At 28.5% G+C, this 24037-nt stretch overlaps 5 protein-coding genes across 12 annotated transcripts; 3 read left to right on the top strand and 2 right to left on the bottom strand.

The window, feature by feature from the left end:
- Window positions 1-592: 592 nt before the first annotated feature.
- Window positions 593-10696, top strand: pcx (pecanex). Of its 2 annotated transcripts, XM_035876817.2 has the most exons (16): window positions 593-745; window positions 975-1221; window positions 1507-1785; window positions 1961-2313; window positions 2484-2627; window positions 2711-2958; window positions 3034-3293; window positions 3398-3466; window positions 3632-6873; window positions 6966-7427; window positions 7501-7645; window positions 7760-8018; window positions 8117-8470; window positions 8562-8674; window positions 8754-9028; window positions 9198-10696. In XM_035876817.2, exons 1-16 carry the CDS (start codon window positions 593-595, stop codon window positions 9477-9479), a joined length of 6885 nt encoding a protein of 2294 aa, XP_035732710.1. In that variant the 3' UTR covers window positions 9480-10696. The 2 variants fall into 2 exon arrangements, with proteins under 2 accessions (XP_035732710.1, XP_035732712.1); XM_035876819.2 differs by lacking the exon at window positions 3398-3466 and having other exon boundaries at window positions 9198-10695.
- Window positions 10697-10795: 99 nt separating this feature from the next.
- LOC118446226 (uncharacterized) lies at window positions 10796-18498 on the bottom strand. 7 transcript variants are annotated; one of them, XM_085659691.1, is made up of 5 exons: window positions 18460-18498; window positions 13612-13696; window positions 13151-13353; window positions 12872-13021; window positions 10796-12763 (listed from the first exon to the last, which is right to left on the bottom strand). In XM_085659691.1, the coding sequence occupies exon 5, from the start codon at window positions 12639-12641 to the stop codon at window positions 12162-12164; it is 480 nt and encodes a 159-aa protein (XP_085515817.1). In that variant the 5' UTR covers window positions 12642-12763; window positions 12872-13021; window positions 13151-13353; window positions 13612-13696; window positions 18460-18498; the 3' UTR covers window positions 10796-12161. The 7 variants fall into 7 exon arrangements, with proteins under 7 accessions (XP_085515817.1, XP_085515816.1, XP_085515815.1 ...); XM_085659690.1 differs by lacking the exon at window positions 18460-18498 and adding an exon at window positions 17918-17967; XM_085659689.1 differs by lacking the exon at window positions 18460-18498 and adding an exon at window positions 16476-16615.
- On the top strand, window positions 14239-15553 carry LOC118446224 (lysophospholipase-like protein 1). Its single transcript, XM_035876634.2, has 4 exons — window positions 14239-14520; window positions 14671-14795; window positions 14885-15145; window positions 15294-15553. Exons 1-4 carry the CDS (start codon window positions 14433-14435, stop codon window positions 15516-15518), a joined length of 699 nt encoding a protein of 232 aa, XP_035732527.1. The 5' UTR covers window positions 14239-14432; the 3' UTR covers window positions 15519-15553.
- Window positions 17298-22497, top strand: LOC118446223 (uncharacterized). The gene is made up of 4 exons (XM_035876633.2): window positions 17298-17431; window positions 19207-19551; window positions 19651-19885; window positions 19955-22497. The coding sequence occupies exons 1-4, from the start codon at window positions 17350-17352 to the stop codon at window positions 20868-20870; spliced, it is 1578 nt and encodes a 525-aa protein (XP_035732526.1). The 5' UTR covers window positions 17298-17349; the 3' UTR covers window positions 20871-22497.
- LOC118446225 (RRP15-like protein) lies at window positions 22367-23858 on the bottom strand. Its single transcript, XM_035876635.2, has 3 exons — window positions 23190-23858; window positions 22899-23115; window positions 22367-22727 (listed from the first exon to the last, which is right to left on the bottom strand). Exons 1-3 carry the CDS (start codon window positions 23504-23506, stop codon window positions 22599-22601), a joined length of 663 nt encoding a protein of 220 aa, XP_035732528.1. The 5' UTR covers window positions 23507-23858; the 3' UTR covers window positions 22367-22598.
- Window positions 23859-24037: the final 179 nt, after the last annotated feature.

The following is a 24037-nucleotide window of genomic DNA, read 5'->3' as shown; positions in this document are numbered from 1 at the left end:
CTCATAGCGATAACCTAACGGACGCCATGTTTCGTTTGACGGCCCCACCGTTGACGTCGTGATACGTTCGACCGCGATTCACGGGTGGATATCCGAAAGGCTTTCCAACTTTAATGCAACTGCGATTCTTCGATAGTGTACCACCGATACAGAACAGAGCCTATTCTCAATGCAACGATGACAAATCGAACGGCGGTCACACGAAAACGACGCGTTATCGATAAATTTTTCAAAATGATTTCACACGTGCTTTCATCCCTTCGCTTGACGTCTTCTTCTCGTATTTCATTTTCAACGTAAAAAAAACAAGTTTATGATAAACGATCGTACGATCGTTACGGAGGGTTACATCCACTCTCATACTTCGAACCATGTGGTTTATGATCGCGATCATCTGAGAAATGAAGATGGCTGCGGAGCCACTGAATCGTGTGCGCCAAATCCATTGATTAATAAGAGAAAGACCAAGATGAGATTCGTTGTCACCTTCTCCCTGGCCACGCGTTTTTTCTTGTAGAGAGGATAAGACAAGTATAAAACCGTTGATCGTCAAGTGATGGGAAAATGGTGAGGAAGTGCATTTACTATTGGTATGGGTTCGCAAACGCTGGAAATTTTAAGACAAGGCGTCTGGGCGAGCCTGACAGGAGGCTGGTTTTACGATCCACATCTCGATGTTTTCTCAAATACCTTTCATCTCTATGTCTGGCTGTTTTTGCTTTGTCTTCCATTTACGATATATCTCGTAAGTAGTCATTGTGTATATTGTACATTCTACAATCAATAATCTAAGAATAATATTTAGATTTTTTTTTCTTTTTTTTTCTTTTTTTTTTTTTCTTTTTTTTTTTTTTTTTTTATACCATGTTGAAACTGTAATACGCTATTATTTTATACGATTATATTTACATATTAAATATTTGAAAGAATAAAGATTTTTCGATAAACCTTTCATTAATAATTTTGTATTTTAGTATTTTCCACCAACATTATATGTTTGGTTAGCTTATTGTTCGTCCATTGTTGTATTATTTGGTACAATAAAGTGCATAAATCATGCATTACACTGTGTCTATGATACAACTGAATGTTTGGAAGAACCAGGTCAATCTATTAGTCAACAGAAATCTGAAAGCGAGAAAAGACGTGTGGCACGTAATAAACATAGAGAACAATTACAAGATCAAGTTGAGCATGGTATAGAACTCCAAGTTTTAAATGGTATTTATATAAAAGTTCTTGATTTTTATATTATGTAACTGTGTTAGATTAACAAATGAATTTTTATTACAATACAATAGGAATAATGAATATATATGCTTTTTATATTTTATTCTAAAAGCTTTATATTTCATGTCTATTTATTATTTTTTTTTTTTTTATCTTCATTTCTATTAACAAAAATATAAAACAGATGAAATCTTTGTTTATAAGTTTATGTCATATCAAAACTTTTGTATATTTGCAATTGAATTTATTGAAAACTATTATTGATCGTACTTATAGGTAAAACTGATACTCCACCTGTGGAATGTTCATCTCGTAACTCTTTTATAGAGTCCAATATACAAAATGCAGATGCCGATAGTATAACATCAGAATATAATAGAGAAAAACCTAGTTCTACTATAGATTTAAAAGTTGAAATACATAGAAAAAATAGCTCAGAAAGTTCAGAAGAAGCACAACAATTAAGCAAACCCATGGTAACGAGTATTAATGTACATGAAGCAGAATTAGTTTCTGCCCAATACCATGAACCACGTTTTAGGAATATAATAAATGGTAATCTACTGATAATAAAATCATTTACAATGACATTTAGAGGTTTGCAAATTATGAAATATAATCTGAGCGTACAATAAAATAGATTAAGGTTGAGATAGAATAAATTAATATTTATGATGATTAATAAAATGGTATTGTGACTTGCAAAATTATATATATTAATTATATCTAGAATGGCGATTAAAACGACAAAAATGTGTGGTGATAGCAGAAGAAGATCGACCAGGTCCACGTAAATTGTGTAGACATGCATCCGAAGATTCTAGAAATCGACACTCGAAACAGGGTAGCCTTGGGAAAACTGGATCTGAGAGCCAAATAAAACAAACTAGTTCCTTAGAATTAGAACATCATGGTGATGATTATGCTTACTGGAAATCGAATCAAAGTGTTCGAAGACTTAATTCAAACTCAATTCCTATGGAAACTCATTTAATAAATGATCATCCACAAAGTCTTGAAATTATATCAAAGAAAGAGGATGCGGACAAAAATAAAATCTCATCACATCCTCAATCATTAGAGGTAATAATTTTTTTTTTTTTCTCTTTTATAATTTGTATGTACGTTTATTATTCTATACAAGCATATATATAAGACAACTTATATTCTATATATTTTTCACGTTATATATATACATGTTTTTTTATTTTATGTTTTTTCATTTTTTAATACCATTCCATTTCAATTATTAGGTGATTACTAAAAAGCCACATCAGCAACTTATTCATCCACAAAGTCTTGAAACTATTGGTGCAACTAACAAAAATGTAAATATTACAGATGATAATAATCTACCTTTACATCCACAAAGTCTTGAAACAATTAATACTAAAAAGGTACATTAGATATAAAAATTTAAATGCAGTTACTTTATATGAATATTTCTTAGTATTAGTAATCTCTTATTCGTTTTATAAAGGTTTTACCTCAGAATACCTTAACAAGAAATCAATTACAATTATTACCATATCTTAGCTATGGATCTGAAATAGTTCATCCAATAGCAGAACAAAGTGATGAACAATTTGCTAATGAAAGTTCTGGGGGTTTCAGTCTTGGAGATTCATATAGTCCATTATTAACTAGAAAAACAACGAATGACAACACTACTACTTCTAATCGTGACAGAAGTCTTAGTACTAGTAGATTTGATGATAGATTTTCAAGGTAATTGTTTAATAATTAAATAATGAAATTGAAGTTGTGTGTCATAATATTATGAGAATATAAAATTGTTTTCAGATTTAATGGTGATACTGTAGTTGACAATGATTCTGCAAACTCTCGTGATGCACTTCTTGAAGAGCCAAAATCTAATATTAAAAGAAGATACAGTAATGCAAGTCAAAGCAGTCATGAATATTCTGATGGAGAGAGACATAAAGATAAACGACATGATAAAACGAAAAATATAGAAGATCCTCTAAACTCGGGCAGTGTTGTTGGAATAGATTGGTTATTTGAAAGTAGTGATTGCCCGATTGAACCATGGACAAGTAAAAGTAAGTATAATTGATGATACTTTCGTTTAAAAAGGATTGTCAAGGGTTAGTGCTTCTTAATTTTATGTGTTGCATTATTACCTTTTTTTAATTTGTGCTGCCAGTATTTTGGACTTTTACTCGATCTGATGATACGGATACATCAGAAAGTCTACAGACAGCTAGTACTGATTGTAAGTTTGTGGTATTCTAAATTTAGTATATGCAAATTCAAACCGATTACATGTAAATTTAGAACAAAATAGAATAGTCGTATAAATCATCGATCGATCAAATTTTTTTATTTTCTGAATGTTGAATAGAATGAAGAAATTAAAAAACTTTTTTGTTTTTTACAGATCTCCATGCAAAAGAACCAGATTCAGGTTCATCTAGTACAACAACTTTAAGCATAGAAAATGAAGTAAAACGAAAATTACTTCCACAATTGGAAATAGATAATAAACGTCATCAAGGTGCCATTCCAAAGCAAAGCCGTCCGAAACCTACGCAAGAAACAACAGATGACAACATTTCTTGCATTGAACAAATCAGACCAAAACCGAAACGAACAATGGAAATTCGCAAAGAAAAAGATAGAAGAGAAACAAAATTTGAGCAAACAACTGGTTCAAATAATGAGTTGAGCACGCTATTACCTAGTCCTGCACCTCCATTATTGGCTGCATTATTAAATTCTGGCAGAGATTTGTCTGCTCAGTCCAGTACTGTATCTGATCTCAGACCTAATCGTAACTCTGAAACTAGAAATTCTCGAGCAAGGCAGAGTCGCTTAAAACGTTCGAATAGAACTCATAGAGGGCCAAGGCCTACTAGAGATGATAATGTTGTACCATTGACTGCTCTGTTTGGTTTAATATCTAATGGAGAATGTCATTTAGCAACTAATCATAATGACACGTCTGAAGGGGCTGTGCATTATTTCCGAGATGATAATGGAGGATGGTTGGCATATACTTTCGATGAAAAAGGTTCTGGTCTTGCTACAGCAACACAAATTCCTTCAAGTAATAATGAAAAATTATTGAATACTTTATTGCGTCAACAACTTAATCAAAATTTACATTATGATGCAAATTGGGAATTAACAGATTCATTAAGCAATAGTTATAGCAGTTTATCTTTAAATTCTGCTGGTTTGACAGTTATCATAGATACACCACCTGTTTTATCAAGTCCAGCGAGCAATCAGACCAAAACACAAAATTCATTGCCATCAAATTTAATTTCTTCAAATGCTGGAAGCTCAAGCCAATGTCCAGTGGGAAATCCAGAATGTGATCAGCTTCGTCATACTCTTATTTCGCGTTCCGACTCAATGGCAGAAAGAAATCGCAGATTGCATAGTTTATTAGGAAATTTTAATTTATATTCTTATTCATCAGATTCCAACAATCGCGTGCCCGTATTAACATTGCCTGCACATCAAGAAGCTGACATAAACTCAAGTTTATCTTGGAATCGTTTTATAGATGGTTTAGATGGATCTGATACAAAGCCTAAACAAACAAGGCATTATTACAAATGGAAAATAGGAAAATTACCACATGTCAAAGTGCGATTTGATAGATTATCATTATTAGCTCTACTCGATCGTAATTTAACTTCTCTAGAAACAATTGTTTCTACATTATTAGCTGTTATTGTTGCAGGTTTAGGTTTAATTTTGCTTCAGCAAGGATTTTATCGAGATATCTTTGCTTTTATGTTTTGTTTTGTAACTGCTGGTTGTCAATATTCTTTATTAAAATCAGTTCAACCAGATGCTGCGTCCCCGACACATGGTTTTAATCGTATTATAGTGTTTTCTAGACCAGTATATTATATATTATGTTCAGGATTTATTTTAATCTTTAATGAATCATTAAGGAATTTTAAAAGTTCAGAATTTCGTGTATATGGTTTACGTGTTGTTGATTGTGACGTCATATTACAAATAAGAAATGTTTTACTAATTTTTCTTCTTTGTTTCCCAATTGTTTTCTCATTAGGTTTGTTTCCACAGATAAACACTTTCCTAATGTATCTCTGTGAACATTTAGATATCCACTTATTTGGTGGAAATGCTGCTACCAGTCTGGTGTCTTCTATATACTGTCTTGCTCGTAGTATAATCACTGTTATTATATTATATGGATTTGCATATGGTGCTCTTACTGAACCTAAATCTTCACAACACATTTTATTTTCTATCTTTGCTGGATTACTTGTAGCTATATCTTATCATCTAAGTAGGTCATCTTCAGATCCTAGTGTTATTTGGGACATTGTAAAATCAAATCTTTGGCCTCCAGAAATGTACATTGAAGAGAAAGAAGCAAAGATTATAGAAAATACAACTCATAAAGATAATTTAACTACAACATATAAAGAAGCTAAAATTAGAACATCTGGTAGAAAAAAAGATGTAAAAATAAAAGTTGGAGAACAAATGTCTGATTCAGAATTAGTCGACCCTCTTCCAGAGAAATTACGTGCAACTGTTAATGCCAGACTGAAAAATGATCTAATTGTCTGTGCTGTGATTGGAATTTTATCCTTTGGAATTCATTGCTCTACAGTATTCACTGCTTTACAACCAGAATTAAATCCTGTATTATGGGGTATCGTCAGTTGCTTAGGATTTCTTTTACATTATGTAGTACCACAGCTTAGAAAACAATTACCATGGTTGTGTCTTGCAAGACCTGTGTTACGTAGTCATGAACATGCACAATTTGAAGTACGCGAGCCAGTAAAAATTATGTGGTTTGAGAAAGCTTATGTTTGTTTATGTTTTCTTGAGAGAAACATTCTTTATCCTATTGTATTTTTAGGTGCACTTACTGAATGTTCATCAAAGATAGTATCCAAATTTGGAGAAAGTATTGGAGCATTGATTATCGTTATATGCGGATTAAAATCTTTACGTTCGGCATATTCTGATCCATCAACTCGTTATTTAGTTCTTGTTTTCGCTGTTCTTTTTTTTAAAATAGATTTTCGTGATTTAAGTGAAACATTTTTAGTAGATTATTTTGTAACAGGTATAGCATTTGCAAAAATTTATGAATTGTTATTAAAAATAAGATTTATTGTAACATATATCGCGCCATGGCAAATTACTTGGGGTAGTGCTTTTCATGCCTTTGCCCAACCATTCTCCGTTCCACATTCTGCAATGCTTTTCCTTCAAGCAGGTATATCTGCTATGTTAAGTACGCCATTAAATCCACTTTTAGGAAGTGCAATTTTTATATCATCGTATGTACGTCCAGTTAAATTTTGGGAACGTGACTATAAAACAAGAAGAGTTGATCATTCAAATACACGAATGTCTTCACATTTAGATCGTAATTTAGGTGCAGATGATAATAATTTAAATTCTATATTTTATGAACAATTGACACGGTCTCTTCAGCATAGTCTTTATGGTGATCTTGCTCTTGGTCGTTGGGGTAATGTAGAGCAAGGAGATTGTTTTCTTTTAGCATCTGATTATCTAAATTGTTTAGTACATATAGTGCAGTTAGGAAACGGTTTAGTTACTTTTCAATTAAGGGGTCTTGAGTTCAGAGGAACATACTGTCAACAAAGAGAGGTATTATTTATGTGACTATGCATTAACTATTTTTTTTTTTTTTTTATAAATTTGATATCTAATTTTTTGTTTTTCTTTCTTCTCTTTTTTAGGTTGAAGCAATATCCGAAGGTATCGAAGATAATGATAATTGTTGTTGTTGTGAAATGGGACATTTTTCAAATGTACTTAGTGTCAATGCAGCTTTTAGTCAGAGATGGCTTGCTTGGGAAGTTGCAAGTGCCAAGTATGTACTTGAAAGTTACTCGATTTCGGATAATTCAGCTGTGTCAATGCTGCAAGTCTATGAATTTCGTAAAGTATTAATTACTTATTATGTCAAAAGTATTGTTTTCTATGCTCTTAAGTCTCCAAAATTAAAAACTTGGTTGGAGAATCAAGATATTATTGATGCACTTAAAACAACATTGGATAAAAATTTCGCGGATCTTGATCCTGTTTTTAATATGAATATTGACGAAGACTTCGACTTTCGAGCAAGTGGTATTACAAGAAGTAGCTTTTGCAATGTTTACCTTGATTGGATACAATATTGTGCAACTAAGCATGATAAGGTACTTTTTTAACCATTCACTTTATATGATACATTATTACTTTTATGTATATTTTGATATTGTATTTTTTCAGTCATTAGAAAAAACACGTGATTCAAATCTGGTATCACTTTGTCTGGGCTTAAGTCTTTTGGGAAGACGCGTTTTAGGAGCAGCTTCTCACAACACTGTGTCAAGTGTCGAATTCTTTTTATATGGTCTACATGCACTGTTTAAAGGTTTAATATATATATATATATATTATCTTTATCTCATATTATAATTTCATTTTATTTTACTTTAAAAAATATTCATATATCATTACTTTTTTCATCTATTTTAATATTATATAGGAGATTTTCGAATAACATCACCACGAGACGAATGGGTACTTCATGATGTTGAATTACTAAGAAGTGTTGTTGCTAAAGGTGTAAGAATGGCTTTAAAATTGCATCAAGATCATTTTATGAGTTCAGAACAATACATAGAATGCTGTGCTCTTTATGAAGCCATTGACAATCATGATAAAAATCTTGTGATTAGTCACGAAGCTGATCCTTTATGGAGAAATGCTGTTTTAAGTGGAGCACCCAGTCTTTTGGCACTTAGGTACATAAAATATTTATATGTATATATATATATATATATATATATATATATATATAAACTATTTAAATTTAAGAAATTGATTACATATTGTTTCTTAGGCATGTACTTGACGATGGCATTGATGAATATAAAGTAATAATGCTTAATAAACGTTACTTAAGCTTTCGAGTAATTAAAATGAATCGTGAATGTGTTCGTGGTCTTTGGGCTGGCCAACAACAAGAATTAGTATATTTAAGAAATCGAAATCCTGAACGCGGTTCTATACAGAATGCGAAGCAGGCATTAAGAAATATAATTAATAGTTCTTGTGATCAACCAATTGGATATCCAATTTATGTTTCACCATTAACTACCAGTTATGCAGAAACTAATGAACAGTTATGTTCCATAGTTGGAGGTCCTTTAAGTTTTGGTACCATTAAATCAACTGTGTTAAAATTGTGGCGGAGGTATAGCCACTGTATTACACACACACACATATATATATATATATAGAATTGTATATTATGAATATAAATATAATCAATATTTATATTTCAGAGTAAGAAGAAGATGTGGTCAAGGGTGTTCATCGGGTGGAACGGGATCGCAAGATGATGGGGGTTTTGGAAATGATGGAGTATACTCTATGACCACATACAATATCCACTCTGGTACGCAGAAACATGATATTATATTTATATATAATATTTTATGAATGCTTGTGCAATCTCTTATCTATCCATATAACAGGATATGGACAATCAGGTCATAATACATCGGGATCACAATCAATGGAATCTGGATGTCAAATTGGTGGTTCAACGGGACGTGGTTCTTTAGGTCGAGCAAATACAAGTTCTCTTGGTGGTAACAGAGGTTCACTTGCTTCTGTTGGAAAACCCACTAGTTCAACACTTGCCAGTTTGGCTGGACTTCTTAGTAATAGTGACATCAAAACTGAAAGTAAAAGTGAAACAAGTTTTTCTAATAAACTTGACAAAGAGGAAGTGTTTCAGAGAGTTCGTGTAAGTATAAGAAACAATTATGTTAAAATTTAGTTTGATTTATTTTTTCCAATTTGTTTGATGTATACTTTCAAAATTAATTATTTTAATTAATTTTGGAATTATATCATAATTAATTAATTTTATTTTTTGTACTAAATATTTTATTTGTTTTGTTTATTTTTGATAGATTATGGACCCGAATCAAGTATATGATGCAATTAATCTTGGTCGTCGAATAGATGTAATTTGGCCAGACGAAAAAATGAGACAACAAGGTGGTCGATCGGGTTGGCAACATTGGGTACCAGAAAGAGGAATGGAAGGATGTGTTGTCCATCGTTGGTCTCCAAATCATCGCGATCCTAATCGTCGATCACATGTTGATAAAGTTATATTGCTTGTTAAAATCGATGACAAATATGTTCCAATAGCAGAACAAGGAGTACGAGATCTGGGTGCAGAAGTTTAGTCAAATATTTTTCCATATACTATAAAATCATATTCTGATAATTCTTATAGATCAATTTTTTAATCTATATATTACAATAATATATTAAAGTGTCGATTGTGGTAAATGCATTCCAGTTTGGTAAAAACAGACTATTCTGAGTCACAAGAATATTTTTAAATTAATTTATCATTAATAGAAAAACAAATTTCTTTTAAATGATTATTTTTTTATATAGTCAAGTATAATAATGCAATAATTTATTTTAAATAATAATTTTTTTCATTCGAATAACATCCCTGGAATAGAATCTAAAACTATCATAAATATCAACAAATAATAGAAAATATTTAATCCTGAGGATATGAAACTCGCTTATAGACAGATATATTTTAATACTTTTTAACAAAGTCAACCACAGAAACACTATTTTTCTTAATTTTCAAGAAAACGTAAAAATAATTATTGAGTTATGGAGTGCAAAGTAAATTGTATCATGTTGTATCATACTGTGTATTATATTACTATTAGTTGACTTACAAAATAGCATATAAATATGATGCTACTTGTTGTTAAATAAGTTGTAAAATTGCTTTTATAGGATAAATATTGAATATATTCATTCTTTGTTAATTTATGACATTAAAAAATGTACATAATTTTAACAATTCAAATATTATGTAGTAGGTACTACATTCTATTTGAACTGCATATTTCTATTGTCATTATTAAATAGAATGAATGTATCCAATAACAACAAGAGGCATCAATAGAAAATTGTATATAAAATCATTTGTGTTTTTCTACATTTTGTTATATTTTTTTTAACTACTTGGTAGGGATGAATTGTAAATTGTAAATAAGAAAACATTTGCAAAATTAAAGCGTCCAAATGTATCTAATGAATGTGTAATTTCATGGGGCCATACATTTGCCTCTACAGTACATATCGGTAAACTAAAATCAATAACATCTTATCTGTAATTTAAATAATACAATTTTATTTTTATGAGTAATATAATTTTTGAAATTATTTAGAAACGCGCAATAGAAATAATAATAGTATTAAGAAAATTTCATTCATTGTTGTAATATATTGTAAAATATTTTGTTATCATAACATATTAAGTGCATGTTATAATATTCAAAGTTTTTCATTTAAAATTAAGATATTCCATTTACAATACTTACTACTTTGTTTATATTAGTACAGATCAGGTGTTATGTGCAAATGTTAAATAATTACAAAATATATATAATATATATATATAAATATATATATATATATATATATATATATATATATATATATATATACATACATATATATATACCGGTTATCTATATAAGAATTATAAGATTACTTGCAAAAATTTTGCTATAAATTTTTCTTATTAAATAATTGTTCAATTATGTTAATAACTTTTTGCAAGTAATCAATGAAGAGTCACAATAATGCCTTATCATGGTGTTTTAAACACACCTGACTGATAAAAAACTTAGCTAGTCTTTTAATTAATAACACTTACATATTGCTTGCTGCCGAAACAAAAAGATTCAAGCTCTATTATTAGAGATGATATGGATTGATAACTTTATTATATTGCTGGCTTAGTTTCCTACATAGCTTGTACAGAATTGTTTTATGATTAAGAATAAATATAAAATTTTAATCAAATTAGATATTACTCTATTTGCATACCTGCATTTAAATATGACATTTATATTTTAATTTCAATAATCTTTAATATGTTATTATATTTTTACTTCCATCTTCACATCTATGTTTGAATACAAAAGCATAAAAATAAAATAAAATAGATAAATAATGTCACAAGTGCACTCTATGTTTGAATAAATATCTTGAATTGTAATAAAAATAACTGATATTTTATGTAAATAAACAAATTAATCACTTTATAGTTTTGTTACATCAGTATGATCACATATTATAAAACATAATAAATTATAGAACGAAGTTGATATGATATAGACAAAATATAAATAGAACATCATATATATTCTTAATAAACAAAAAAGTATATATTCTACCTCAGTTCTATGATAGTTTATTTTGTGATTGAAGTATATTGTATTGAAGTATACATAGTTATTATATTATTTACGTTTCATAAAGTATATTTTAAATTGACTTTAAATAGTTTTTTGTTTTCAAGAGAACATTGTCGGTATAATCACTATAGTTTAGACAAGATAATTATACAATAGTAGTACAGTTTGTTATATATATATTTATATAAAAGAAGGATAATCACATGGTCCACAGTTTCCTGAAATGAATGCCTAGTATCCTTAATAGATGTTCAGTATAAGAACAATTTAATATTATTATATTGCATAGAAAGCTACTTTCAGTAGAAGAATACAAAGACATATAATGATTATCCACGCTTTTGCGAAATATCTTAATATTTTTACTAACTTTACATGTTCTATTATGATTTGATATTTGTATAATTACAAATAATAGCATCAAATAGATTTAAATTGTCACGATTATTGCATAAATATAATAATGAAAGAAATATATATTAGTTTATTAAACATGAAACGTCTGATTTTTCATATTATATTTATATTATAAAATCAGACATTTCATATATAATGACCTAATATATATACATTTATATATTTTCATATATATAACTACATTTACACATATACAATATTATAAATATGATTTTATGATTTTATATTATTATCTTTAGGATTTACAGAATTGTCTACTTTCAAATTTACTGAATTACTTTCAATATTCGAATTTGTTGCATCTTGAATAGTTAATTTTTCTACAAACTTTTCTACCATTCCAATATCTTGTAAACCAATAAATTTTTCTAAAACTAATCCATTTGACATTGCAAATACAGCAGGTACCGCTTTTACACTAAATATATCAGCTAAATCTGGATTGGATTCTAAATTAATAATAGCAAGATCTAATGTCTCTATAGGTTCAATAAGTTCTATTAATTTAGGTGTTAATACTGTACATGGATCACACCAATCTGCATGAAAATTGACAACAACTGTTCTTTTACCATTCATTACCTTATTATTAAATTCTATGTTACTGTTTATCTCATAAATTTTTTTTTTTTGATGAGATAGTGAGATACGACGTACCCACATTGGAAATGATTTGTTAATACTTCGTATCATTATAAATTTTTGTTAATTATTTTATTGAACATAGAAAACCTGATCTGTTTATAATTACTATACTATAGTTATTGTTTTTGTAGTTGGACAATTCACTGGACAGATTGTATCAAACTTGCAATCTAGAAATAAATATAAAATATATTTTTATTTTTTAAGTAAAACTTACAGTATAAAAATAAAAATACAATTAACACGATTATTTAGGGAATACATAGTATGATTAGTACCTTTAATAATCAGAAAATCCAATTAGATACGCGCACAGGTCTGACAGACTCTAATAATTGAAATTTAATATATGCCGAAATTCCAATTATGGATGAAATCAGTAGTAAAGTAAATAATATTATACGCCAAATAAAAAGATGGTCATAAGGCTAAAAATATAGTTATAGCAAGATAATACAAGATAAGATAAGAAAAAGATATAAAATCATTCTAATATATTATTACAGAGAAACAATTCAAATAAATTAATCAAAGGAACACTTATTTATCTTACATACCTTTCTTTCATTGACATTAGGTTTTTCAGAAGCTCTAGGAATACTAAACAAAATTATTGTGAGAAGACCTATGATAACTATAACAACCAAACCGATTTTCTTCTCTATTCGTAATGATATTAAAAAAATTAATATTGCAATAGCCCACAAAGTTAGAATTAAGAATAATCCTGTACCAATGCCAAATATCATAGTAGGCATACCTATGTTAAAATAGACATAATCATAATAATAAAAAAAATTATATATATAACATAAATATAAGTAACATAAGAAACAAAAGGAATAGATAATATCTGATAATTTCTCTTTTTAAACGCATGTCTTAATATATACATAACATATACATAACATATACATATACATATCATGTACATATGTATATATATATATATATCATTGTATCAATATATAAAAATTTTTATAATTTTTATTTAAACTTTAAATCCTGTTCTACTCACTTCAATTCATCTTCCTTTCTACTTGAATTAAAAGTATCTTGAAAAAAGCACAGCTTATATTCCGCAGAAGTTATTGCCAGTGATGCTAAAAAAATAATAGAAATATTGTATATATATTCAATGATATCGAAAATTTCTCTAATTAGAATAAAATTTTACTGATTATATCAATAAATTTAATACAAAAATATCATGATCACATCATTGAATGTACTTACTTCCAAATTTATCATATAAATAAATTGATAATCTATTTATAGACAAGAAAACTATATATAATAATGACTAATTTATAATATTTGTCTTTATAAAATTTCGTATTCACAAAACTGAATTATCGGCAGTGCTGGACTTATTACAACGTCGGTAATATAAATCCATTCTATTAAAAGCAGCAATTTCTATTTTTTTTTTTTTTTAAAGATATACTTTATTGATTGCATATTTATTGTATATATATACACTTGCAACAATACTTTTTTTTAATAAAAAGACCGTAAATTAACACAAATGCAAGTGTTCTTTTGTAATATTTGATTTATGTAGTACACACACATATATTTTTTTATCATTAGAATTCGCCTTAATTTTACGTATTTGTATTCAAATTAAAGATTTCAAAGCGGGAACTCTCGTTATTGGTTCTAAATAATAATAATATGCCGCTTAAATGATTAAACATTTGATAAGCAATATTCATTGACTTAATCAATATTTTGTTAAGATTTAACATAACCTTGACATGTATTATCATTTATAAAAATAGAATCTTAAAGTTATAAAGACTTAAATGTATTGGAAATAACGAAAGTAATAAAGAAATGGACAAAATCATGAAGATATCAAAATTTAATATTGTACCAGCTACAAAAAAACATACTGCCACTTTATTTTTCTTCCATGGTTCTGGTAAAAAAAATTTATATCTATTAACTAAAATGATAAAAGATAAAAAAATATATAACGAATATGTAATAAATATATAATAAAGAAAAGGTTATATAATGAAATTTTTTTAAATAGACATTTAAAAATTCTATTTTTTTTTTTTTATATCAGGAGATTCTGGAAACAATTTCAAGAACTCAATTGATATGCTTAACAGAGAAGAATTAAAGTTCCCTCATATAAAAATTGTCTATCCTACTGCACCTGCTCAACCTTATACACCAAATAATGAAATGGTAATACTGCTATCTAATCAATAAAAAGACAAAATCATTATTTCTAAATATGTATTGTAATAAATCTAATAAAAATTCTATTTTTATAGATAAGCAATGTATGGTTTAATCGTAAAAATATATCAAATAATGTTTCCGAAGAAGAATATTCTATTAATTCAATATGTCAAATATTGGTGCAGTTGATAGATTCGGAAAAATCTAATGGAGTCCCAAGCAATAGAATAATTGTAGCTGGTTTTTCAATGGGTGGGGCATTATCATTATATTTAGCATATAGATATAAATTGTCATTAGCTGGTTGTGTTGCAATGTCATCATTTCTTAATAAAAATTCATTAGTATACAAGGTATGTAATTATATTATATATCTATTATATAATAATAGATTAATTATATATCTATTATATAATACATATATATATATAGGCTTATTAATTTTAATATTTAAATACATTTATATTATTTATTCATATTAAAGAAAATTTTTCATTACAGTATTTAGAAAATAATAAAATGGAAAAGACACCACCACTTTTGCAATTTCATGGTGATATGGATAAAATAGTTCCAATCGAATGGGGGAAAGAAACTTATAACAATCTTAAAAAGCTTGGTGTAAATGCAACATTTGTACCATTAAAGAATATAGATCATGAATTAATTGTAACAGAAATTCAACACTTTAAACAATGGGTTCATAATATTTTACCAGAACAATAATTATATTATATAAAATTATTTAAAGAAAATATATACTTTACATATCGTTTGTGTATATATATATATATATATTATATCTTTCAATATCTATTTGTATAATAGGTAAATATTCAAATAAATTAATTTAATACGTTATTAGAAAATCAAAGTATCCATGTATCTATATTGAATTATCCATCCAAGGAACAATGATATGTTCTGTTAAATTTTGATAATAACATCAGACATTTATATTTTTATAAACAAAATTATCAATTTTTATTTTACATCTGATTCATAGAAATATTATATTTTACGCTTGCTACGTATAATGTTCGGTACGATCGATTCTCCAATAATACAGAAAACCGTCACGTGTACCTTCCATTGAAACGAGCGTGCGTATTGACATACGTTTATCATGCATTTTCTAAGTCGTGGTTGCTACAGAAGACTAGTGATAGGTATTCTTATTTCAGATATTTGTTGATGAAAAGAATAAAAAAAAAAAAGTGATGTGATAGTGTCAGTAATTGATCAGCACTCTAGAAGTACACTTCTTGTAATATCCTTGAATGTTCACGCATTTTAATGAAAGTATCAAGATGGATAAGGTTATTCAAGAGCAGTCAGGATGAGAAATAGGAATTGTATGAATGAAGGCCCTGAAACCTACAAATGTGAAACTGATAAATACACACTCTGGGGAATAAGGATATCGACGTATTACAATATTGCAAGATGGATTTATGAATATATATATATATATATATATATATATATATATATACGATATTAAAAGTTATCAATATTTTTTCTATTTCTTCAAAATTTATCTTTGTGTTTATAAAGATTTTTTTGTTTATTTTTGTTAACTTCAAAACATTTATTAAACATATAAAGTGAAGAAAGTGATAATGATTATGTATATATATATATATACATACACATATATATTCTAATCAATTAAGAACTCACCATCAATGTAAAAAAAAACGAAAGCACGAAGGAAGATAATCCAGATTGTAATTTTATACACTCGAAGCCATATCGCTAGGTCTCGAAGCAGCAGGTTGATGAAAAGTGGGGGGGTGGAAGTAAAATGGGTCGAGGGTCAAAATGGATCTCGTGTCAATGGCAGTGCGCAAGGCTCGACTCGACGTTCCGTACTCTTACGAGGAATTTCTTTCTATAAAGTAGTGAGAAAGTGGTGAGAAAGGTCGATCTAAAGATCGACGATTACTTAAAGCTATGACGAAGATGAAATAATGAATAGAAGAGGACGATGTTGAGGAAGGATCAAAACGAACAAAAAGTAACAATTCGATCTTACAATCCAAGAGACTTTTCTTCGTAATCGAAATATCCTCGAGAGATTTTAATTTGGTGAAAAAGAAGAAGGAAAAAAAAATTGAAGAAAAAAGAAATGAGGTGTTGGTGGTATTCAAATAAGATGAAGAACATCCTCATTGAAACAACGAAGACACTTTCCTGTTTGGAATGTGTTTGAGAAGAAAGAACGCCATGTACCCCTGTATACATACTTTTATCAACATTCCAACATCGAATTGTCAGTGATAATTTAGAAAACATCGTCATAAAGTTAAAATCTTTCTTTTTTTTCTTTAGGCAAGCGCATTTGAGTGTACCGAAAAACGTCGATGAAGGATCGTTGTGGTCTCCTTTTGTACACTAGTTGTAGGGGGTGAACTCAACGATATCGAGGACGGTCGATCAAAGTAATTACGACGTAGTGCAAGCGAAATTTTCAAGAGAGAAAGAGAGAGAGAGAGTGAGAGAGAGAAAACATTCGTGTGGTAGAAGATTGACAAGATATTTAACGGCCTTGTTCATGATTTACGGAACATTAGCTGTGACGGAGGAGTCAACTGCAACCACGGGGGCTACTTGGCTTCGCAATATCACCATCCAAGGTGAGAGCGATGATGCATTGTGCAGTTACGATTGATGTTGGGATAATTGTGTTGCATGAACTGTGCCATCGATATGTGACACGCAAATGTGAAGTTAATTCTCAAAGTAAAACATCTAATATCGTAGCTTTTCGGTGTTGTTGTCCATAACAAAAAAAAAAAAAAAAAAAAAAAAAAAAAAAAAAAACGAAAGAAAAAACTTACATTTCTTTAACAAGAGATTAATTAATCCAAGTGATTTTACATTTTCTTTGTTATTTTTCAGTTTAATCGTACGACATTTCCATTGTATTTTGATGACAATATTTTTACACGTAATAAAAATATTATCATCTTAACAATTAAACAAATTATTCTTTCGTAATATACGTATATATAATAATAATTTTGAATGGACCAATCGTAACGAACAACATAGCAGAGAGGTCGTAAATTTTTTAGAATAAATTCAAAGAAGTTCGCTTTCAGTATATTATATTGTCATACCTGTTTCTTCGGGTCCGAAATTCTTTCGTTCTAAATCTTATACGTTCTATTTTGCAGTAGTTTGTATGCCATTCAAGTGCGCCAAGTGTCGGCGCGGTAGTAAGAATTCGTGTATAGCATATGATATAGTATACAAGGAACATAATGCGGGCATCGTGTAAATGAAATATTATTTATAGATATCTTTATATATTTTTTCTTTTTCTTTTTTTTTTTTGTTTTACATTTCATCTATTATTCATAGTTATGATAAAGCAATAAAAGAGATCGATTTTATAAGATATTTGATTATTAATTTATTCAATTTCATCAGATCAACTTTTCGATTGTATATTTTAAACGTATTTTTAAAATGTCTCTACATACATTATAATATTTTGTTTAATAAGTAATAGTATTTTTGGCATTTATATATAATAACGCTTTCACTTGCTTTCTGTTTATAAAGAAGATAAAAGACCGTCATCTTAATTAGCATAAAAGAGAGAGTTTTTACATTGAGTTTTTGTTTGTTCCTATACGATAATATGTAATATTCTTACCTTTTTTGTTTTAATGATCATTTTTGCTTTCACTATTTCGAAAGAGAATCGTTAAATACATTCGATGATAAAATATTATTAACACGTTTAACATTGAAGTTCGATCATTCGAAATTGGAGAATCGCCAAAAATGTTTGATTATGCGAGCATATTTATGCCGCATTGCAGAATCTTTTGCTTATACGTATTACTTGTAGTACTGTATTAAAATATGCGTATATGTAAATATAATGGAATCAATAATTATACTTAAAAAATTAATTAAATATTATGTAAATTATTAATTATTATTTATAATATTACATAAATCGCATAAAAATGATAATGCCTATTAAGCGTAATATTTAATATCTATATTTTGATGACGAATGAAAAATATGTTAATAATATACAAGATGTGCAATCGATTTAATTCCTGTAATATTATCTAAAGTTAAAAATACTTTCTGTATACAAATGATATCCGATAAGATGGGCACGGTTCCAGCTTAGCCGATTTGAATATCGATTCCTTTTTACATTGTCTTCATAATAATACTCTAGATAGCGCGGGAAATCTTATTCTGCCATGTTGAATGTCGTTTTTTTTTTTTCTAAAGCAAAAATGACTATTCGAGAAAGAGTCATTTAATTTTTTGAAAAATATTATTGATTTTTCAAGATGCCCGATGTGTTAAAAATTTTATTGAATTATTTTATATAATGAATCCTTTTTTAAAATATCACGAATATTTTAAACTTTCTAGGAGAGATGAGCAGTAGTAGCGGAAGTTTTGGGGTTGGTGTTGGCGTCGGCGTCGCCGGTGGACCAACACTTGCTGCGGCACAACAGAGTCAAGGTGTCGCAGCTTTGTTGGTGATGCTTGCCGTATTGTGTTTCATTTTTGCTTACTGTTGTTGGGGTGCCCCGTTCTGTAGATCACTTTGTAGACGACATTGCTGTTGTCGTTTGGAGGATCCTGAACCAGATTCACGTTTTGGTAATAGCGATCAGACTATGGTTGCTACACCAACGATCATTCTTTTACCACATGGTAGAATGCTCGTGGTTGATGGTACTATGTTCACACAATTTCAAGCCGATCCTACTGGTACGATAATATAAACCTAATTTTGATTATCTTCCTATATATATATATATATATAATTATGGTTTTCCTCAATGTATATGTCATTTTATATCGACACAGGTTTGGATTTGGTTGAATTGGGTGATAGTGTACTTCGTGCACAAAGAAATCCACGAAGTATTAATCGACATCAGTTGCAAAACAGTCAGGGTAGTATATTGGAAATGGATGCTGAAACTCCTAGCAAAGATAGTTTAGGATCTATAGCATGTTTTCCACCGCCTACTTATGAAAGCATTTACGGCAAAGAAGAGACTGATATGCCACCCTCGTATTCCGACATTCTATTGCATAGGTACAGTAGATTTAATTGATATCTATTCTTAAAAATTAAACATCAAATAACATATTAACTTCTTCTTAGGTTTGCTAATCTTCCTCATGAGCTGGATTTTTGTCGTAACGACAAAGAAGAAATCGAAATGCAAAGTTTAGAGGGTTGTCCTCATATAGTTGGTAATCCCATGAACGTATTGACCTACCCTTATGCAACAGTAACGAGTTTCTCTAGTCAAAGTTTCCCACGAAGGAATGTCTCGAGAAATCCATCGATCATCAGTAATCCCTTGGATAATTATTACATGGACAACGATTTAGGGCTATATAGATTAAGTCAAGAAATGGGTCATCGTGTTTCAAGCAACACGAACTTGAGTACTTATAGAACTTCGCATGATGATATTACGTTCCAATTGTTTCATGAGAATGAAAATCACCAAAGAGAAAATTTAATAGATAACGAGAATCATCGGTCGAATTCACAAAATGTTAATCGAAATAATGAACAAAGATATACCCATAGGGTGGATGAAACAACAAACCCTTCTGAAAACACACCAACGGAAAATGATATAATGAATACAAGGAATCGTGCACGAAGTATCTCGCGAATAAGTAACGATAGTAATACAAATAGAGAACGTGTTTCTAGAGACGATCAAGCTGATGTTGCTTTTGTCAGACACGTTAATTCTCACGAAATGGAGACTTCCCTCGATGTTCCGCATGAAATGTGCAACGTAAATAGGGTAAACGAAATGTCTCAAGCGCAATTATATCGTGGAGAACAATCGAATGCAAGAAATGTTCATTTTCAAAATACACAAACTAACGAAATCAACCAAAACAACGAAGCTAGTCCAAATATAAGGTATCTTCATAGAAGCAGGCGAAGCGAGAATGAAAGTAGAACGCAAAATGCTGACAGCGAGTCTGGATATTCTGATGACGATGCTGGTAATTTTGGTGCTCTTGCTGATATTCGCGAGAGTAGGGTCTGATGAAATATTGCCAATTGAACGATAAGTTTTTAGGAAATTCTACGCTAACATCGCGCCCTACTTTTACTTATTTTATATAATTTCAAAATTCCTTCATTTTTCTGATACACTTAACTCTAACGATAACGCACACGCAGTAGTATAGAGTAGTAACTAATGAAATAATTAATGCTGATAAAAGTTCTTCAAATTTATATGGAAGATTTTTACGATTATCAAGGGAAAGGATATATTTACGCATTTCTTATAAAAAAAAAAAAAAAAAAAAAACAAACAAACAAACAAAACAAAACAAAAAACATTGTTTTGCTTTATATAACTTGTATAAATTAAATATGTTATTATTCGAGATGCTTAAAAAATAGATCGTTTTTAATCAATATTTATTATCGTATATATATTTATTGCGAGTGAAATCATTCTGTTGATATGAAATATCAAATTTCAAGTTACAACCCTTTCTACTCGATGTGCGATTATATAAGTGATATACATATATGTATATACATGTATTATGTTGCATTGCATTAAGCAATAATAGTACACTTCCTTTAAAATTTGGTGAATATTATTATATATCACTATTAAATGTCATACCTAATAATTGATAATTTTTACCTAGAATCTGTTAAATAATATTATATTCTCTCCAAAAATAAGATTACTTTAATAAAAAATTGCTTGAAATTCTGGCGCTAAACAGTCCAGGTACGCCTGACAATATCTTTTAATAGATAATAATGGAAGTGTATGGTGATATCAGTATCAATTAATTTAAAGACTCAGTAAACTTATGTGTACTAGTACAGTGCCTAATATTTTTCTTTATACATTTTATTATAGAACAATTGTTTTTGTTAAACTATTTTCAAAAAATCTACATTTTACAATGTATACATTTTGCACAAAAAAATATTTTAATTATTATTTCATAAATATTGGAAAAAAATTTCTATATATTATGTTAATAAATTGTTATAAAAAATTAATTTAATCATGCTTAAAATCAGATTTAATGGAACTAGAACAGAATGTAAAATAAATATAAATTGAAATTGTTATCAGGAAAAAAGTTGTTATAAAAATAAACATCTATAAAAACAATAAATTTTTGAATATTACACAAGAACCTTGAGTATTCAATTATGTGTAATATAACAAGCATTGAGTTGTTGTCAAGACAATGTTAGTTCAGTCCGTCCACAGAAATCTGTGCATGCACTATATTCGGCTTAATATCTTCAGAATTTTGTATAAATCATAAATACCCTATAATATGAAAATATATATATTTTCCATTTATGTTATTATTTATATAAGTTTACTACTCTATAGTTATGAATTCTTTTTGTTTTATTTGGAGAAACAAAAAAATAACTATCAAATTAAAAAGAACAGGAATAAGATTGATACTTTAAGGATACTTGACCACAATATGATACATAAACTAATAAAAAGTCATTAATACAAGACCATAAACATGCACCATAAATCAATTGATTTCACATGAAGTCAAATGTGTATTATAATTATAATTTATACAGAGAAAATATATACTATACACATTATCATTGTTAGCATGTAGTTTACAAAGGATTATTGAACAGGCGTTATTAAATAAAATAAAAAATTTAATAAGAGATCTATAATTTTATGATCATTTGGTCTCCTAAAAATTTGTAATATTTTAGACATTTTTATATAATTTATAAAATTATTTTTATATTTCTATTCATCACTATCTATATCTTCAGGGGTTGAAGAATCTTCATCATTTAGTTGCTTTTTATCCCAATCTTTTAACTTTGCTCCCATAACAAAATCATCTCGCAAGACAGACCAAACTTTGTCCTCTTTCTATATAAAATATTATATTATGGAATTATACAAGAAATTATCGAATTATGTTGTAGTTTTAACTTATAAGTTTACTTATAAGTTAACTTATAATTCTAAATAAGTAAATTAATAAAATAAATTTAATATTATAATATAAAACTTCATAACAGACAGAAAAAGTAAACTTACATTTTCTTCATTATCTCTCTTTTCTTCTTCTTGGCACTCGATACTCTTGTCGACAGGAATACTTTTTGATTCTCCCATAAGTACATCCAAAAATGCGCGTTTGTCAATATTTTTTAATACCTGTTCACGTTTTCTTTCTAAAGGTCCAGCATTCAATAATTTCTGATTTGTCTGTGTTTGTTGTTGCCTTACTGCGTTAAATAATTGTACTACACCTCTAACATACAGTTCAAAATTTGTTTAAGAAACTGAATAGATAATATTATCTTAATAATAAATAATAAAAATTACTTTGTTGCAATTTTTTGTAGAAGTTTCTCGTGTTCTCTATCAGTAATAGATGGTTTCACCCTTATACCCAAATTATCCTTCTGTTTTTGTTTTCTTTTTGTCAACGATAGGTTCTCTTTACCTTCGATAGTTTCTAATTTTTCTTCCTCTTTTGTAACTGCATCAGTTTCTAAAGATGAACTGTCTTTTTTTCTCACTATGTCATTATACTTTTTAGCTTTAGACAACACAATTGTCCTTTTTCTTTTCGGCTTATTTGTTTTTAAGATTTTTTGGAGAGCATCTGCCCAGCCAGGATTAGATTCCGTAGTTGTCATTATTAAAGTTGATATAAACAATATTATACTTTTAAATCACGATTTAATTATTTTTTTAAATTATATACACTGATGATCACTATATTAATTGTGGTCTGAGATCTCTTACAAAATAGAAATTATAAATTTCTCCAATATATAGGTTAGAAATTTCAATCTGATATATTTGGATAAATTAATATGATAAATTAAACGTATACGATGATAATAACATAAATAATACTAAATAATACTAATAAATTATTAGACTAATCACCCAAGTACTCTAATGTATACTTTTCTTTACTTTTCTTTCAGCACGTGCTATCGACGTTAACACTAGAGAGATCAATTCTTCATTGACGACAGAGGAAATCAATATAGAGTATTATTATTTAAAACAAGATTGGTTGGCGCGAAATTTAAATATAGAAATTTTTGCAATTTCAATTTGTTTTACAAAAAAGGTTAATACATATTAAACCCTGATAATTAAGCTGTTAATATAATTATTAGTATTCTTTATATATATATATATATATATATATATAT

The sequence above is a fragment of the Vespa mandarinia genome, chromosome 10, assembly GCF_050613455.1.
Source record: "Vespa mandarinia isolate Hongniang chromosome 10, ASM5061345v1, whole genome shotgun sequence".
In the NCBI taxonomy this organism is placed as follows: domain Eukaryota; kingdom Metazoa; phylum Arthropoda; class Insecta; order Hymenoptera; family Vespidae; genus Vespa; species Vespa mandarinia.
Note: the sequence above shows the minus strand (reverse complement) of the source record. Positions and strands in the feature narration are given on the sequence as shown.

What these genes read in the sequence shown, in the direction of transcription:
- pcx (XM_035876817.2), top strand. Translation starts at nt 593, where the DNA reads ATGGGTTCGCAAACGCTGGAAATTTTAAGACAAGGCGTCTGGGCGAGC. An exon ending in TTCCATTTACGATATATCTC is followed by an intron (nt 746 to 974) that starts GTAAGTAGTCAT and finishes TTTGTATTTTAG; the next exon opens with TATTTTCCACCAACATTATA. An exon ending in TTTTAGGAATATAATAAATG is followed by an intron (nt 1,786 to 1,960) that starts GTAATCTACTGA and finishes AATTATATCTAG; the next exon opens with AATGGCGATTAAAACGACAA.
- LOC118446224 (XM_035876634.2), top strand. Translation starts at nt 14,433, where the DNA reads ATGGACAAAATCATGAAGATATCAAAATTTAATATTGTACCAGCTACA. An exon ending in ATACACCAAATAATGAAATG is followed by an intron (nt 14,796 to 14,884) that starts GTAATACTGCTA and finishes CTATTTTTATAG; the next exon opens with ATAAGCAATGTATGGTTTAA. An exon ending in AAAATTCATTAGTATACAAG is followed by an intron (nt 15,146 to 15,293) that starts GTATGTAATTAT and finishes TTTTCATTACAG; the next exon opens with TATTTAGAAAATAATAAAAT.
- LOC118446223 (XM_035876633.2), top strand. Translation starts at nt 17,350, where the DNA reads ATGATTTACGGAACATTAGCTGTGACGGAGGAGTCAACTGCAACCACG. An exon ending in ATTTCAAGCCGATCCTACTG is followed by an intron (nt 19,552 to 19,650) that starts GTACGATAATAT and finishes ATATCGACACAG; the next exon opens with GTTTGGATTTGGTTGAATTG. An exon ending in TCCGACATTCTATTGCATAG is followed by an intron (nt 19,886 to 19,954) that starts GTACAGTAGATT and finishes ACTTCTTCTTAG; the next exon opens with GTTTGCTAATCTTCCTCATG.
- LOC118446225 (XM_035876635.2), bottom strand. Translation starts at nt 23,506, where the DNA reads ATGACAACTACGGAATCTAATCCTGGCTGGGCAGATGCTCTCCAAAAA. An exon ending in CTACAAAAAATTGCAACAAA is followed by an intron (nt 23,116 to 23,189) that starts GTAATTTTTATT and finishes ACTGTATGTTAG; the next exon opens with AGGTGTAGTACAATTATTTA. An exon ending in AGAGAGATAATGAAGAAAAT is followed by an intron (nt 22,728 to 22,898) that starts GTAAGTTTACTT and finishes TATTTTATATAG; the next exon opens with AAAGAGGACAAAGTTTGGTC.
- LOC118446226 (XM_085659691.1), bottom strand. Translation starts at nt 12,641, where the DNA reads ATGATACGAAGTATTAACAAATCATTTCCAATGTGGGTACGTCGTATC.